The sequence below is a fragment of the Paroedura picta genome, chromosome 18 (genome assembly GCF_049243985.1).
Source record: "Paroedura picta isolate Pp20150507F chromosome 18, Ppicta_v3.0, whole genome shotgun sequence".
NCBI lineage: Eukaryota > Metazoa > Chordata > Lepidosauria > Squamata > Gekkonidae > Paroedura > Paroedura picta.
The window spans coordinates 17,067,138-17,084,249 of NC_135386.1; the positions used below are offsets into that span (position 1 = coordinate 17,067,138).

Genomic DNA, 17,112 nt, shown 5'->3' on the forward strand with positions numbered 1-17,112 from the left:
GCAGACTCAGGATGGGGAAAAACATAACCAACACCACATTAAAATCACAGTTTAAAGCAATTAGATCCATAGAATCCTAGAGTGGGACGGGGCCATCAAGGCCATCTAGTTTCACCCCCTGCTCAATGCAGGATCAGCCTCAAGCACCCAGGAGAAGGATCTGTCCAGCCGCTGCTTGAAGACTGCCAATTTTGAATTTTGCCCATGAACCATAACCCAGGGTAGTGGTGCAATACAGGAGGGAGACGTTGCTATTTTGATATTTTACTGGCCTCAGCCATAGGCCTGCTGGGAGTTTGGCCACCCCTGCTCTAGGCCCTAGTCTTAGCTTTGGCCAACAGTCAACTCGTTTGCCCAGCTACTGGCCTATTACTTTATCCAGAGAAGTGGTCCTGCCAGAGGGCATTTTATTCCAGGTATCCCCCCACCCACCACTGAGCAGCTAGAATATTTGTGAGTATTCCATAACAGCACCGAAGCTCAGCTAGTGGGAGTGAGAAGGGACATTCTGGCAACAGGCAAGAAGTGAACCAAAAACAAATCTGTCACCTATGTAAACACTGCCCTGTAACCTGTTTAGAAAAAAAACAGAGGCAGCTCAATTAAATCACCTTGTGCGGGTGGGGGGGGGGAAATGTAGCCACCAACTTTTTAGAGCTGTCCTGGGGCCGTATGAAGCTCGGATTGTAAACCCTTCCCCCCCACCCACAGCTCAACCGCTCCATAAACAGGAGACGATAAAAAAACAATAATGACTATTTATTCAACACAAAACCAAATTTGCCCTTTGGGATCAACAGCGCGCCCGCAGAATTTAAATGCATCAGCCGAGCGCTGCCACAAACGTCATTTGTGGGTAGCAAATTTCATTCCGAAAGCGATCCGAGAAGGATGCAGAGGAAGAGAGAGGATTGCTAGAGACCGGCTTCACAACACAATCTCCTCCCTCTCCCCCCCCTCCCCTCCCCTCCCCACGTAAACTCGGCAGTTGCCAGGGGAGTACGCTGGCTAGGTCAGGTTTGTAATTACTAGTAGGTTCCACGGGAGAGAAGTGGGTGGAGTGCAGCTGGAAGATGAGTATGGAAATATTGAGTTCACCTCGCCATTGTGATATACAACCAGCTCAGTGTGAAAGCAGGGCCAGAAACACGGCATCCCACATAACACAAGGGGAAATATGTCTGTTTGAGTATCGCTCTGTCTCTCCCGCAGAGATTTTTTTAAGGTACGAGCTTCTGTGGGAACAGATCTCTGAGGAAGTCCTCATACCTCAAATAAAACTTTTGTTGATCTTTAATTTTAAATGACTATTATTTTAACTCATGCATTAACCATGCAAAGCCAAAAAGCCGACTTAAAAGGACTTCTGGCTGTTTGCACCGAAGAATCCTTAGTTCTTTTTATTATATCCTCTTTCGTAGATAACCGATACGTTGCTAGTCTTTTCTCTTTAATCATTATAAATGTTCTAAATCTACGTGTTCTCCTGTTCTATGTACATTGCCCAGAAACATGACAGTGAGGGGCGGTATATAAATTACATTAATGAATAAATAAATTAATACAATAACCTACAGTCACTTTTTACTAATATAATTAGACCATGATTGTTGTTAAATTTTTAAATCCTCTATGGGTTTATCTTTTATGTATTTTGTCAAGTTTTGGCATCTGGGCTGTTTCTAATACTTTGCCATTCGAAAATGATAGGTATCTCTGTAGATTTCCTTTTTTTTTTTTTTTTTGCCCAAATAATTTTTTGCAGCTGTAGTCAAATACCTAATCCTTATCTCTGTCTAGAGAACCCAGAATATAAAGATTCTGATTTAAATAACATGGTATCTTTAAAATATTTCAGATCTCAACATGCATCTTCTGCCAAAACCTCTTTGCTTTTTGACATGTCCACCAGGAGTGATACAAAGTTCCTTTTTCTTCTCTACACTTCCAACATCTACTGGAGATTCCTTTCTACATTTTAGATAATATATATGGTATCCTAAATCAACAATAATATAACTTACAATAATTGTCTACTCAGGTTAGGAGACACTCTTGCGGGTCTCAATTCTTTCCCATCCCCTCCTGCCTGGTTGTTTTAGCGGGATGCTGGGGACTGAACCTGGGACCTTCTGCCACTGAGCCACAGCCCTTGACAGTATTGAATCAGACATTTTGGACCATCAAAGTCCATGTTGTCTACTCAGACTGTCAATCACAGCGTGGTACAGTGGCCCAAGAGTGGCAGGCCCTAATCCGGAGAACTGAGTGTCATTCCCGCCTCCACATGCAGCCAGCTGGGTGACCTTGGGCCAGCTCTCTTATAACTGTTATTACAGAGCAGTTCTCTCAGATATCTCTCTGCCCTAGCTACCTCACAGGAAAGGAGAGGAAGGGAAAGGTGTTAATCGGTCTCTTTGGGACTCCTTCAGGTAATGAGAACCAGGGTATGGAAAACCAGCTCTTCTTCTCCTTCTCCTCCTTTCAACTGGAGATGTGGCCAGGGATTGAGCCAGGGACCTTCTGCATGGGAAGCAGAGGCTCTGCCACTGAGCCATGGCCCCTCTCCTCCACTCTGGCCCATGACGATAAAAGAAGCAGCACACAACTTGGTTGTATCACCCACGACTTTGCCTCATTGGCTATTTTCCGTGGGCACGGGCAAACTCGCTCCACAGGGACATGGGGTAGATGGAGTAACTTTGCTTATAGCAACCCCCACGGCACATGCTGCCTGCAGTGGAGGCCTGGCCCAGGGATGTTGCCAGAGATTGGATAAACCCGGGAACGTCGCCATCCGAAACCGAGAATTTACGCTTGCCAGATATCAAACCTCGGATCTCATGCGTGCGCACTAGTCGCTCTGCTACGCACTGTTCCTCCTCTGCAGCTTGCAGGAGCTACGGAACATGGGAAAGGGTAAAAATTATCCGTGTGGAAAGCCAGGGGCGAAGGCTCACGTGCGGGCGCATGCAGCAGCTTGCCCTGAAAACCCATTTTGCAAAAAAAGGTCTTTTCTTGCACACCCGGCTTTGACAGAATCGCACGGCACGTGGCCAGATTAGGGATTATACGGCCAGCAGTAAAACGGGCCTTGTAAGCAAGCTCTTAGTCCAAATGACAGCTGCCTAGCATTGCCAACTCTGGGTAGGGATGTTCCTGGAGATGTAAGGGTGCAAAACCTGGAAAGGGCGGGGTTTGGAAAGGGAAGGATCCCAGTGGGACATAATGCTGCCAAGTCATTCGTTAAAGGAGATCCTTTCTGGGGGGGATGGGTCTCTGTTGTCAGGAAATCAGTAGTAGTTCTCTTGGAGCTCTCCAAGGCTCTTAGAAGAAGAGTGGGTATTTTTAGGCCCCATTTTTCACCCCCCATAATGGCTTACACACCCCTTTTCATTCCTCTCTCCACATACTCCTCCCCACCTATGAGGTAGGTGAGGGTGAGAGAGCTCTGAGAGAACTGCTATGTAAGAAGAGCTCTGAGAGAACTGTGACTGGCCCAAAGTCACCCAGCTGGCTGCACGTGGAGGAGAGGGGAGGATCAAACCTGGCTCTCCGAATCAGAATGCACCGCTCTTTAACTCCGATACCATACTATCTCTCAAGGAAAAGAGCTAGTTTTTTTTTTATACCCTGCTTTTCACTACTCAAAGGAGTCCCAACACAGCTAGCAATCCCCTTTCCCTTCCCCTCCCCATGACAGACTCCCTGTGAGGTAGGTGGTGCTGAGAGAGTCCCAAGAGAACTGCTCTGTAAGAACTGCTCTAAGAGAACTGTGACTGGCCCAAGGTCCCCCAGCTGGCTGCATGTGGAGGAAGAGCAGGGAATCAAACCCAGATCTCCATATTAGAGACCACCACAATTGCCATCGGGGCAAAGATTTCGAGACCACCTGTCATTCCTTCATTTTATCCTAATTTTATTGCCTTGGTTTTGATTTGCCAGTCAAGGATTCCTGATCCTGATTCTATGCTGCTTTCTCCAAGAGAACTGATCAGCTGCCATTCCAGAAGGTCTCCTGGCCCTACCTGGAGGGTGGCACCCCCACTCACTATCTGCTATGCCAGGGGAGGGTCAGTTGCCAGTGGGGCAAGAGCTTTTGATACCATCTGTTCTGCCTCCTTCCGTGTTAATCTGCCGTGGGCAGAGAATCCATCGCGTTTGACGGCTTGCTGTTCCAGGGGGGCTTCTCTTATCGCATGCTGCTTGACCCCGAGCAGAGGCAAGTGAATTAAAGTTATCCTCAATAAATACATTTCTTCAATTCTTCATTCATCCCTAAGGTTACAGCCAGTCGGAAACAATTTGACAGCGCTTTAGAGAAAGAGAGCTGGGGCACTTTATACCCCGCTTGTCACTACCCAAAGGAGTCTCAAAGCAGCGTACAACCAACTTCCTTTCCTCTCCCCGCAACAGACACCCTGGGAGAGCTCTGTGAGAACTGCTCTGTGAGAACAGCTCTGAGAAAACTGGGGCTAGCCCCAGGCCACCCAGCCGGCTGCATGTGGAAGAGTGGGAAATGGAGCCCAGTTCTCCACAATCGGAATCCGATGCTCTTTAATCAAAAACAACACGCTGGCTCTCAGGCTTAAGATGCACAAATTAATCAAGCAGGGGAAACAAACGTTCTGGTCGGGAATGCTTTTGTCACCCAGGGTGAAAAGACAGCCCTTCCCAAGAGAGTGAGCAAGTGCCATGCTTCCAGCCAGGGACGGACTGGGCCAAGGGAAATCGGCTCTCGCAAGGCCCCACAACCGGACAGGAAGCCATTCAGTCGCACACACAGAAACTCCGCACAAACATGGATGGACTCAGTCCCATCCGATACCCATAACCTCATTAACATAACCTAATAAACCCATAACCTGATAAACGCCAGTGAGGGGCCTGCAGGATTCAACGCGCAATGTAACTATGGGAGACGGCTAACAGGATGTGAACAGGCTGTGGCAGTTGTGCAGACCCGCTGTTGAAGCGGGGCCAAAGACCGGGTCCCGGATGCAATTGTGGGGCAGCCAGCCAAACTATCCTCCATCTGTCACCGGAACATGAGCATCATGCTTTCTGGGGAGATGTGACGGAGCTCTTTGTACTCTCCCCAGCTGCAACTGAGTGGATTGAAAATGGAGAGTTTAATACTGAGGGGGACTCCTCAACCGGTCTGCATAAGTGTGCTGGAGCCAATGGCACCCTGGGGACCCCGGCCACAGCAGCAGTAGCCTCCATCCCCCTGAGTCTGAACAGAGCAAGCCTCATGCCCCTGCAGGGGTCCCTTGACCATGTCCATTCTGACCCATCAGCCACCATCGAGCAGATCACAGCGACAAATCGGAAGGAGCCGGAAAGACCTCCTTCGAGATTTCCGACTCCTTCCGATGTGGGGCTTTGATCCGCCTGACAGCACCCAGCAGACCGGTCTGCTGCTTCTAACAATGTGCCAGGCCACGCCAGGGCTGCCCGAGGTCAGCTGCTGCCCCTGACCCTGACCGGGAGCCAGAGAGCCAGAACACCTCCGTCCCGAGCCCTATGGTGGCTTTTGCAAGAAGGCCAAAGACCCAAGCGGTGGACGCAGAGGGACAAGAGCCAGATGCAGCCGGAGAAGAAGGATTGTTATTCTAGATCGTACGGCCAGGGGTGTAGCGTAGCAGAAGATCCTAAGATTGTCCGTGGGGCAAGAAACTTCACATGTGGTTAGTCACAGCTGCCCCCGCGTCACCACCTTCGAGGTCTGCCTTCCACGCACAGGCCAGGGCCAGCCCGGCTTGGCTTCCCAGATCCGCAATCAAGGCAGGCCCCGATTCTAAAGTCGGCCCACGCACCACTCTCGAGCCCAAACTGGTGGCTTCTACAGCGTTTCTCCACGGCACGCTCAGCCTGGAGAGCTGGCACTAAGTTCCGGGAAAGCCACACCGTCCTCCCTCCCCTCTTCCAGCCCATGCACCGGGATCCAGAGCAAGGCCTCTGGTCACCGCCCACCAAGCCAGGCCCCCCCCCCCAAATTCCAGAAGGCAGCCTCCTCGGCCTGCCCCCCCCCCCAGGTGTCCTCTCTCTGCACCAGGAAAGAAAGGGACAAACGCTGAGTCACTCCCAACTGTTTCAAGGGTGTTAAGACACACACGTCACACCAGCCCAAACTGGAGGTTGGTCCCCAGAGAGGCCGGCCAGCCAGCCAGCCAGGAGGAGAGCGCCCCCCCCCCAAGGCTCAGCATGGGCCTGCCTGTGCTTCTCTTGGAGCGTCTGACAGCATCACGCCTTTAGCTGACCCCAGGAAGCAGGGCCCTCTGCCCCTGGACTGCAGGGCTCGGAGGGGACGGAAGGGGCACATGCCCCATGATGCCTCAGGGCACTTCGCTGGGCCAAGCCCAGAGCGGAAGTCGCCCCAAGTGGAAGTCGCCCCGCCAGAGTGGCACCCACGTCCTCGACGTTTGGGAGCCGGCTCGGAGGGGCTGGGGATTCGGTGGCCGACCGTCCCACGGGGCCTCTACTCTTCCCGCAGCAGCTGGCGGGCGGGTGTTCACCAGGCGATGCTGCACACTGGCACGCAGGATGGGAAAGCGTCCCTTGGTGGTTTCTCTGCTGGTCGAGTTGATATTCAAAGTCGTGGGACCAAAGGGGGAGGACGTCCGGGCCCGTTGGCCACCCTACTTATCTGAAGGGCGGGGGCAAAAGAAATGGGGAGAAGGTGGCAAGGGAAGGCCGCAGGTCACTCCAGGAGGGTGAGGACGGCACCTTCTCCTGACCCAAGCCCCTCTCCTTCCTGACACCCCTGCAAGGCGGGCCAGCCTCTCTGACTCATCCCAGAGGAGGAAGGTGAAGCACGAGTGACTGTGCCAGAGGCTGGCCGTCCCCCTAGGCCTTCCTAGCTCTCGCAGGCACCCCCATTCACACACGCCAGGTGGCCGCCAGTTGAGCCGCTGCAGAGGGACTGGCGCGCCGCGCTTCTCCGTCCGGCCCCGGGTCCCTTTTGCTCGACCGGCCCTCCCGCAGCCGCCCGGGCAGAGCCTCCCGGGCGCAGAGGCCGCCCCCTCGGCGTGAAGGCAGAGGGGCCGAAGTGCCCATCGCACCGGTGCAGCTCCCCCGACCGCGGACTCACCAGGTAGGCGCCCACGGTGCCCTGCGCCAGCATGAGGGCGCACTCGGAGACCAGGAAGATCTGGATGCTGGAGAAGCACGAGCCCCGCCGGCCGCGCTTCGGGACGCCCGGCGGCGCCTCGTCCGCCTCCCGCTCGCCCGGCTTCTTGTCCTGCATGCCGCCCGCCCGGCCTCCTCCACCGCCGGAGCTGCAGCAGCGGCGGCGGCGGCGGCTCCCCGGCCGGGGCCGCTCTCAAGCGCTGCTCCTGCTCCTGCTCCTGTTCCTCCTCCGCGGCGGCTGCTGCTGCTCTTGGCCGCCTCCGCCGCCTCCTCCTCGGCCGCCGCCGCCGCCTCCTGCCGCTGCTGCGAGCGCTGCCATGGCCTCCGTCCGGCTCCCTCCTGCCCGCCTCGCGCCGCCCGCGCGCTCCCTCTCCCGGCCGCCCCGGCCGCCTCCGCCTCCGCCTCCGCCCGCCTCCGCCTCCTGCTGCCGCGGCGGGCCTGGAGCCAAGCGGGGCGCGCGGCGCTCGGGGGCCGGGCGGAGGGAGCGATGCGGCGGCGCCGAGGACGCGGGTTCGAATCCCGCCTCCGCCGGGGCGGAAACGAGGGAGGGTATCTCCCAGCGACATGACCCCCGTGTGCCATGCACTCAGTCAATAAAATGTCAAATACATAATACCCCATAGCCAGACGTCTGCCCTCTTAATAGGAAACTAAAGGGCAGAATTCATCACTGGGTCGATCTTCAGTCCTGTTCTAATATCAGGCGCCCCTGGGGAGGATTGTGACTTCTATTATGGTCCGGATCCCCTCCCAAAATACCCTCCAGGAGCTTCCTGTTTTGCAGCCCCTGCAGAATGACCTTAGTGTGGGTGGGGGACCTTCCTGACAGCCTCAAGCAGACCGGCCCCGAGGTTTGGGGGTGACAACAGAGACGCGCTTCGAACGATAAATCCCCATTTGCACGAGACTCACCGGAAAAGACAAGCCTGCCAGGAAAAGCGGGAGAACAAACTTGGGAGTCTGTCAGCACCGTGAAGACCAACCGAGTTTCATTCTGAGCGCACCCTTCGAAGAACACCTGGATCGACAGAGGGGTTGATATTAGATGCATTTATTAAAACATTTCCCCGGCTTCTGGCCCGCCCTGCAGGGTTCTGAGCAGCGGCCATGTCCTGCTTCTGACACCCAAAACTGCAGGTCACAGAGGTCTGTCTGTTTGCATTTGTTAATATATCCTGCCCTTCTCTTGTGATTCAAGGTGGCTTCCGATAACAGTTAGCCCATAGCAATAATAATCAGCAAGCTCAAGATCTCTCTGAAAAGATGGTCCCAAATCAAAAGCTCTCTGGTCTGAACAGAATGTCCCCAAATCTGTGTGGGGTACAATACCCTAGAGCAAGCTTTCCCACCAAAGGTTTCCTGAAACCCTGGGGTTTCTTGGCGGCCCTGGAAGGGCTTCCTGAATGGCTGGGGGTGAATTACATTTTAACATATTTTTAAAATGTGTTAAACATTTATCGGTCATATATAGTTGACCTGGAGGTCAGCTGTCATTCCAGGAGATCTCCAGGTGCTTGGCAACCCAACCCGGGGCCCAGCCATGCGGCGATGAGTCTGCAGATGGAACAGCAAGCTGCGTTGCGGGCCAAATTGGATTACTTTGGTGTTACGTGTAAACAGATTTCTGGACATGGAAGCGGACAAGGGAGGGCGAGCTCCCCCCCCCCCTCCCGTCCCGTGGAAAAGTCAGTGAGTTAATCAGATGACACTAATCCCTTGGAAGAATTTCAACAGTCCCTTTCTGCTGTACGTTGTCAATGCACCAATGTTTCCGTGGATGGACTGGTGGTCCCTGGAATCTCCCTGCCAATTCTGATGCTCCCCCTTGGCTCCGATCCCGAGGCCCCAGGCTACCCAGCGGCCATCTGTCAAGCACGGCCAGGCCCTAGCTGCTTCCGGCAATTTCCTTTCTCCATCCTCGAGTCGCTGGCCCATTCCCTCCGCAAATGGTTCGAATTTCCCCGTCTTGACTGGGGATGTCTCAGGCTGATCGGAGGCCCCTCCCCTCCCCCTGCCTTGGCTGGTGGGAGAGATTGCTCCAGGAGCCTCGTCGCCAGCATATTTGGTTCGCGTTCTCTCGACATCTGGAAAGGAAGCGCTGGAGGCCGACGCACAATTAATCCCAGCCAAGCCGAGACGGTTTGCAAACCCGAAAGTTGCGTATGTGGCTTGTGGCCATCTACGAGTGCTCACACTTGCCGTGGTCCCGAGAGCCAGAAATGGAGTCGGACAGTGGGGTTCAAGCTGGACTAGAATCTGGACCAGGGGTAGTCAGCTTGCGGCCCTCCAGATGTCCATGGACTACAGTTCCCATGAGCCCCTGCAAGCGACTGCTTCTGGGGTTCTCGGTGGAGTGGTTAAAAGTGGGACCGATGTTGCTTCCGAGTTCTCTTCCCTTGAAAAAAAGACTTATAATTCCTGGACTGTTTCCAAGCCTTCCTTGAAACGTCACGTATTTTGGGAAATAGCAAGGCTTCCGTTCTGAGAGCCAGCGTTTTAAAAAGGAAGCAGACGGGCGTGAGAATCAAAAGCAAGCAGTATTTGCCCCTTGTACAAAACACCAACACGCAATGGGAAATTTCTTTGCCCACCTTGCAGCTGATTCGGTTTTCCGTGCGAAATAGAGCAGGAAATTCACTCTGGGGAAGGGACAACTTCTGTATTGTTCCACTCAGGGCTGACCTCCAGGCAGGATCAGGATACGGAAGGCGCACACCCTGATTCACTTCCTCCTGGCCTTCTCAGCCCCACTCTCCCTTCTCAGGCTGTATTTAAAGGCCGCTCCTCTCTCCAGTTATTTCAGGATGTGTTGCTGGTCACCCAGTTCATTCCTGAGTTCATTCCTGCTGTGGTCTCCCCCATTACTATGTGCGGGTGTGAAAACTGGAGAGTGGAGAAAGGAGTGTTGTGGTCAAGAGTGGCAGCCTCTATTCTGGAGAATCAGGTTTGATTCCCCGCTCCTCCTCCACCTGCAGCCAGCAGGGTGACCTTGGGCCAGTCACAGTTCTCTCCGAGCTCTCTCAGCCCCACCTACCTTGCAGGGTGTCTGTTGGGGGAAAGGAAGGGAAGGAGATTGTAAGCCTCTTTTGAGACTTCTTTGAGTAGTAAAAAAGGGTACCAAAAATACCCTGGCCTGTGGTTTTCTGAGCCATCTGGCTTGTTACCTGCCTCAGATGATGGAATGATATCGGTTGGACTTCTTTATTATTATTAAATTTATATGCCGCCTCTCGCCAGCCAGTGGTCTCAAGCCATTGGACGACAGCTCAAAGAAATCGGACATCAATTGGAACCATGAAACAAACAGAACTGAAAGGCAGCCCGTATAATCAGACCCGACGAATGAAGATTGAAATGGAAGATCTTTGCAGACCCTGCAAAATTTGGATTAGTGCTGCAGGGCCCGTGGACCGTCTGACAGCTGGTTTCACCAGAATGAGGTCACCACAAAAAAGGCCCTTGTCCTGGTAGATCCTGGGAGAACATCCTGGGGGCCAGGCCCTACAAGCAGGTTGAAGAGCACAAGTTTTGGGGAAGGGGATAATTTTGAAAGAGATGATCTGCCAGGTAGAAAGGTCCCAGACCCTCTAGGGCTTTTCAAGGTAATTGTCAGGTACTTGAATCACGAGCATCTTCTGCTGGCTTAAGAACTCTACAGCAGTGCCTGACTCCTTGGGAGTAGCCCCGGTTCATGGCCTGGGGAGTGGATCCTGTCCACCTGCTCCCCAAACCTATGCAAGGGCTGAAAAAAAAGACATCCCCTCCTAACTCAAAGCAGTTTACTTTTCAAATCACCAAACCCGTCTGCCTCTTTCATGAGACGCGCAGGGATCCGTCCCTCCCTCCAGTAGCTCCAAGTTCAAACGGTATTTTTAAATAGAGCTAAGAGTGCCTAGCACTATATATAGCCTCTGCCTCAAAAACAATGTCTGAGATTCCAGCTGATTAAATAACTCCCTTAAATAACTCCTTTTATATCTCCCCGCTTTCTTTGCTCGTGAATTAAACAGCCCTCGCTCTGCATAAATAGATGCCTTCATTTATGGCTCCCCTCTGGACCGCACTTGTTCGGCATGTTACAGTCTGGGAAGGTGACCAGAGAGTCATCTGCTAACCAGGATGTGGCCAACTTGAATCTTACCTCTGCAAGGAACTCATGAGGATGTAAGAACACAGGAAAAGCCCTGTTGGGTTCGTCCAGGGCAGAGAGGCTGAGGCCTTCATGAGAACATCAGAAGAGCCCTACTGGATCAGACCAGTGAAGGTCCATCTAGTCCAGCATCCTGCCTCACACAGTGGCCAAGCAGTTCTGTTGGATGGTCAACAAGAAGGCAGAGAGGAAGAGGCCTTCATAAGAACATAAGAAGAAGAGCCTTGATGGAGGGTCCATCCATTCCAACATCCTGTCTCAGACAGTGGCCAAATGGTTATTCTGGAGAGTCAACAACAGGGCAGAGAGGCCGAGGCCTTCATAAGAACATCAGAAGAGCCCTGCTGGATCAAGCCAGTGGTCCATCCAGTCCAACATCCTGTCCCTCATACTGGCCAACCAGTCCTTTTGGACAAGTCAAAAAACATTTATTCTTACTACCAAATACAGTTATTGTTATGGAATAATGTTAAGGACCCGTTTACCAAGTTATTTGGGTTTCCTCCCCCCACCCCCACCCTAAAATTCTGAAAGCCAGAGCAACCACAGCCGGGGAAGTGACATTCAAGGAGCCGGTCTGATTTTTCGCAGGCAATTTTGAATTAGATAAATTTGTTGGAAATCAGCTGGAAGTCAATAATTCTCTGGGCCATTCGAATGGATCAAGATAGGTAGCCATGAAAGTTGGTCTGTAGCCTTAGAAAAGAGCAGGAGTCCAGGTGCACCTAAAAGACTAACCAAATTCATGATGACGGAAGAGCTTTCAGGAGCCACGGCTGAGTGAGTACCAAAATGTTTGCTAGTTTTTAAGACGCTGCTCTTTTCTAGAGTCATTCTAGGGAGAGTCACTCCATTACAAGGTCTTAAGATTGCCGTCTTGTCTAAAAGAAAAAAGAAAAAGGACATAGAGGATTGGGGAGAAATGTGTTCATGATGAATTATGGCTGTTATGAACCTGATAAGCCATCATTTTTTCTGTTAACTGAAGTCTGTGGAGGGATGTACATTATCGGAGAGCGGGGAAGCGGAATTTAATTAAGCTTGCTGCTCGTCATTTCCCCCCTCCCAAACATGAACTTAAGTAGCAATAAAAGGGTGTGCGCATGCATACCGCATGGATGTCATGCATTAACTCACTTTCACTACAATAATTTCCTCCAAGCCCGGACATGGAGGCGGAGACCATGGCTGTGTCTCTTCCGGGTAAGGCTGCCACTTTGAGGGTTGTAGACTCCTTTGGGTAGTCAAAATGCTGAGGACAAAATAACTCTTCTTCTCCCTTCCTCATTCAGCCAGATGGAGCACTGAAAAGCTCATAAACCCAATAAGAAAGGACATGCATGGCTTTGATTTTTAGATGGCCTATGTCTGTGAATTTAGGTAGATTGTGGGCAAAACGGATTGTGTTTGAGCTTGGCTCTTGTGGCCCTTTCTTGCATGCCCAGGGATCAGGAAGCAAATTTCTTCCAGGGCAGACTGGCCAGGGATTCTGGGTTTTTTGAGTGGAGGGGGTATCATCTAGGCATGGAATTAGGGTCACCGTGGGTGGGCAGGTAGTTGTGAATTTCCTGCATTCTGCAGGGGTTGGACTAGATGAACCTGGAGTCCCTTTCCAACTCTATGTTTCTCGGACTCTATGAGCATCAGAAACCACATGGGTGCATAATCCAGGGCCTGTAACTTCTGCGTGTCATTGCATCTCTCTTCGACCAATGCCATAAACATCATAAAGCAAATAGCTTATGCAAAGGAAGCACAGTTTTCTCCCTTCGTCTAATTTGCTACGGTCGGTTAGTCTTAGCTCCGAATTCTGTTGAGCGTCGCCCCAGCATTTGATTTTGGAATCGCCTGAGTATGGACAGTCTAGCTAAGCAGTACCCTTTTATGGACAGTGCGATATTCTGTCATTTCCACGATCGCGTCTTTAAAGAGCATGAAACGGCAGAAATATCAAAAATTTCCTGTCTCCGTCACCCTTGTTTTGCCGAGAAGAACTGAGCGCTCATTTCAAGGGTCATCCGTGTCTCTCTGACAGGCCAAGGAGATGCTACCTGAATGGCCTCTTTTCCAAGCTAATCTGGGTCGTTTTGTTCCACCCAAAGGGAAAGGCATCGATCATTCTCTTGTCTGTGTGCACGAGCATCATGTTCACCGGAATTTACAGCTCCGATTTCTTTCAACAACAATTCTGCTAAAAAGAATAGCTGGGGGGTGAGATTCAGAGATCTGTGTGTCCCTCGGAGGAATCTGTAGACAGTCTACATGGATTTATACCCTTTCGTCATATGTTTGTATTCTTTTGTTTTTCCTTTTGTCCCCCCCTGTCGAGTCACAGCCAACATGACAGCCCTGTAGGTTTTTGGAGTCTTGATAGACCAAAGGTCAAATTCAGTTCAAGGCAGCTTCACATTTGGCCATGAAGAAGGTGTCAGGACCATGGACAGAGCACAGGGGAGCCAAAGGGGGCAATTCTGCACGGAATTGTGTGGTAGAAGAAGGAGGGGGAAGAGGAAGAGGCAGAAGATCAGGAGAAACCATGTAGCCAAGTTCTTGAGAAGGTATCTTTGCAGGATTCTTGACCTTCCAAGCAACACTGCACTCTGGAGCAGGATTAATTTGTCTGGGTCACGACCACATGTTATGTTGATATCGTGTGTGTGTGTCTAAGGCCAAGAGTCTGACTCCGCAGAAGGCTGCTGAGTGTGTTCAGGTGGTCCCCATCCAGGTACCCTGGTCTCCAAAAAGTATTTTGTTGTAAGAAAAAGAGACGCATTCATTTTTTTATACTCTGCCTTTCACTACCCAAAGGAGTCTCAAGGCAGCTTACAAACCCCTTTCCCTTCCTCTCCCCACAACAGGCACCCTGCGAGGCAGGTGGATCTGAGAGAACTGCTCTGCGAGAAGAGCCCTAAGAGAACTGTGACTGATGCATGGAGGAGTGGGGAATCAAACCCGCTTCTCCAAGCTAGACTCCGCTGCTCTTTAACCACGACACAACGCTGGAGGGGGGAGAGAAATAAGACTAGATACACCGTGGACCAATCTGAAAGGGCGATTCCGATACTCCCCACCTTCCCCCCTTTCAAATGACCTTCCCCAGCCCGGAGTCATTTTAGATACCTAGCGTGCCTGCATCCATGCAAAACAAAAAAAAATATGCATCTAATAAATATGTAAATCTGGCTATCTTTATTCATAACCTTGGCAAGGTTCAGAGGCCCCGAAAGCTGCCAAGAGCATTTTATTATCTGTCCTTTGAAGTGGCTCTTCCATTTCAATCTCTCCGGCACCGCCAAACGAACAAGGACAATACAGAGACTTTCCCCCTCTCCTTTTCAGCGGGAAAACAATTAGCATGGTGGACGTGGCCCTCCCGGGGCTCCTTCTGTTGTCTTCCCCGATAAAGGGAAACGTTTCAGCCCATGACTGCAAGGTTCACCCAGCCTGCCTCTCCCGTCTCCTCTCTGGAGCTACAGAGAAGCCCAGCAAGTCCCAGAAAGGAATGGAGATGCCCCCGTCTTTTCCTCACGGTTGTAACTAATTGCATAATAATCCTTACCGTACGTTACACGTTCAGTTCTATTGTGAGCTATCACAGGTAGGCTGGCTTTCTGTTTTATAGTTATGTCACTGAGGAGATTGCCGTGAAAACGAGTTCTATAACCGGGCCGTGTTTGGACATAACTGGATGGAAGCAAAATCCACCCTTTTGATTTACATCTGGTAGCCGGACTGTCAACGTTTCTCTGGAGGACCTTGGACCCAGTCACGCCCTCTCATCCGAACCTACCTTGCAGGGTTCTTGTGAGGATCAATGGAGGGGAGGGGACAGCCTAAGCCGTTGAAGATTTCCGCTGGTGAGAAACACCGAGCATGAATGAAGCAAATCTTCCCCAGTTCTTAGCCTCGCATGCCCCCTTTCCTGCCGGAGTGTTAATTTGATTCGGGAGGCTCACAGCCTACCAAGGGCATGATATGGAAAACCCATTGAACAAATGCTTTCATTTGGAATGAAAATCTATCACGGGCGGCTGCATCCCCATGCCTCAGAGCTACAGGCCCTGGAGCAAATTCAGTCTCTTCACGGCCTGCTTCTAAAAATAAGCCACAAAAACCGACAGAGCTCACATCGTGGAGACCGTAATTTATAGGATACGGGAAGGGAGGACTCGATAAGGTTCCAAAACAGCAAAGCCCCGGGTGGGAAACAGCGGCGTCCCACCGACTGTTTCTCTTCTGTTTGGGTTTTCACAAGATCAAGAAACGAAGGGGGGATCAAGAAACGAATCCTTTGAAATATCCTCCACAGAATCCCTGAGACCCTTCTGATCGATTGGGTGTCGTGAATTGGAGTCATATTAGCGAACTAATCTTCAGTTGGGAAATCCGGATCACCCACCTGCTACAAATTCTCTCAGGAGCCTCCCACAAGCAGTCTGCGGTGCATGACCGGACAGAATATGGGGAGTGTCCTGCAGGGGGGCACTGGAAAAGCAGAGGGTTTAGCATAGTTGAATTAAGAAATGCCTGATAATGTTCAGATTTCTCCGCCAGGGTCCTGATTGGCTCCAGGGGGGACTTCCTGCTCTTTCAAGCGCTCTTCCTCCCTGCTTGCCTCCTGAACAGAACAAACAGATGGAATGACCACGGACAACAGTGAGAACAGTTAGTTAGGTTTCTCTCCTCTCTCTTTCTGTGCAAAGTTCCTCTTCATCATAAAACTCTTTGTTTTAAGCAGCCTGGTGCTTCAATCCAATCTGCATTTGAAACCAAAGTTTCCCTTACAGGACTGTCATAAAGACTGCACTATTATTATTAACATACAGAAGTAATGTGGGTAGTCCTAGGAATCCCCAGAAACTCTATGGGAATCTTACCATAGAGGTTCTGGTGACAGCTAGAGCAGTCCAGCCACTTTTGGGTAGCTCTAGGAATCATCAGAAATTCTATGGTCAGAACTTCCTGTCAGTAGACAAGGGGTTATTTTTCTCTAATCTGGGGAATGGGGTTGGATTCTCTGCTCCTCTTCAACATGCAGCCAGCTGGATGACCTTAGCCCAGTCACACTTCTCTGAGAGCAGTTCTCTTAGAGCTCTCTCAGTTCCACCTGCCTCACAGGGTATCTGTTTGGGGGGAGAGAAAGGGGAAAGTATTTGTAAACCGCTTTGGGGCTCCTTCACAGAGTGAAAAGCGGGGTATAAAAACCAACTCTTCTTCTCCTGAAAAGGGCAGTATGAAAACACAGCTCTTTTCCTTCTTCTACTCTGGACAACCGGGGTTGATTCCCCACTCCTCATCCTTCACGTGCCAGCCAGCTAGGTAACCTTGGGCCAGTCACAGTTCTCTGAGAGCTCTTCTGTCCAAGTAGTTCTCTTAGAGCCCTCTCAGCCCCCACCTACCTTGCAAGGAGAGAAAGAGAAAGGCAAAAAGTGGGGTATAAAAACTTAGTTCCTCTTCTTCTTTCTAGTACGCAGGAGGGGGGTTCCGTCCCAAGATGGCAAGTGCTCCTGGGGATGTGCAAATGCGGCCCTTCAAGAGCCCTTGTTGATCTCTCTCCAGATTTACCACCCCTTTGGAGCCTCAGCTGCAAAAGGCAGTCACGGCCCCTCACGAAGACACTGCGGGGAAAAGTGCTGACTCGGGCCTTGGACGGGATGCCGGAACACCATTAAACCCCAGCCTCGCAAATCCAGCACTCGGCCGTGATTAATGGCTTGCTGGGGACACGCTGGGCTGCCCAGGAGTGCCTTAAGCGAAATTGCTCCTTCCGAAGGTCATCCTTCCCAAGCTGCAGCCGAAAACGCTCCATCAGCTGCCTTAGGCCCAGAGCA

The 17,112-nt window shown here is 51.5% G+C and overlaps 1 protein-coding gene across 2 annotated transcripts in view; it reads right to left on the bottom strand.

The window, feature by feature from the left end:
• The window catches only part of SLCO3A1 (solute carrier organic anion transporter family member 3A1), a 62,103-nt gene extending 54,580 nt beyond the window's left edge, over positions 1–7,523 (bottom strand). For both annotated transcript variants that reach the window (XR_013227395.1, XM_077317575.1), the window contains exon 1: positions 7,094–7,523. Coding sequence is in view for 1 of the 2 variants with exons in the window: in XM_077317575.1 (XP_077173690.1) it covers positions 7,094–7,249 (156 nt within the window). In the remaining variant the exon portion in view is untranslated. The remainder of the gene's footprint in view (positions 1–7,093) is intronic.
• Positions 7,524–17,112: the final 9,589 nt, after the last annotated feature.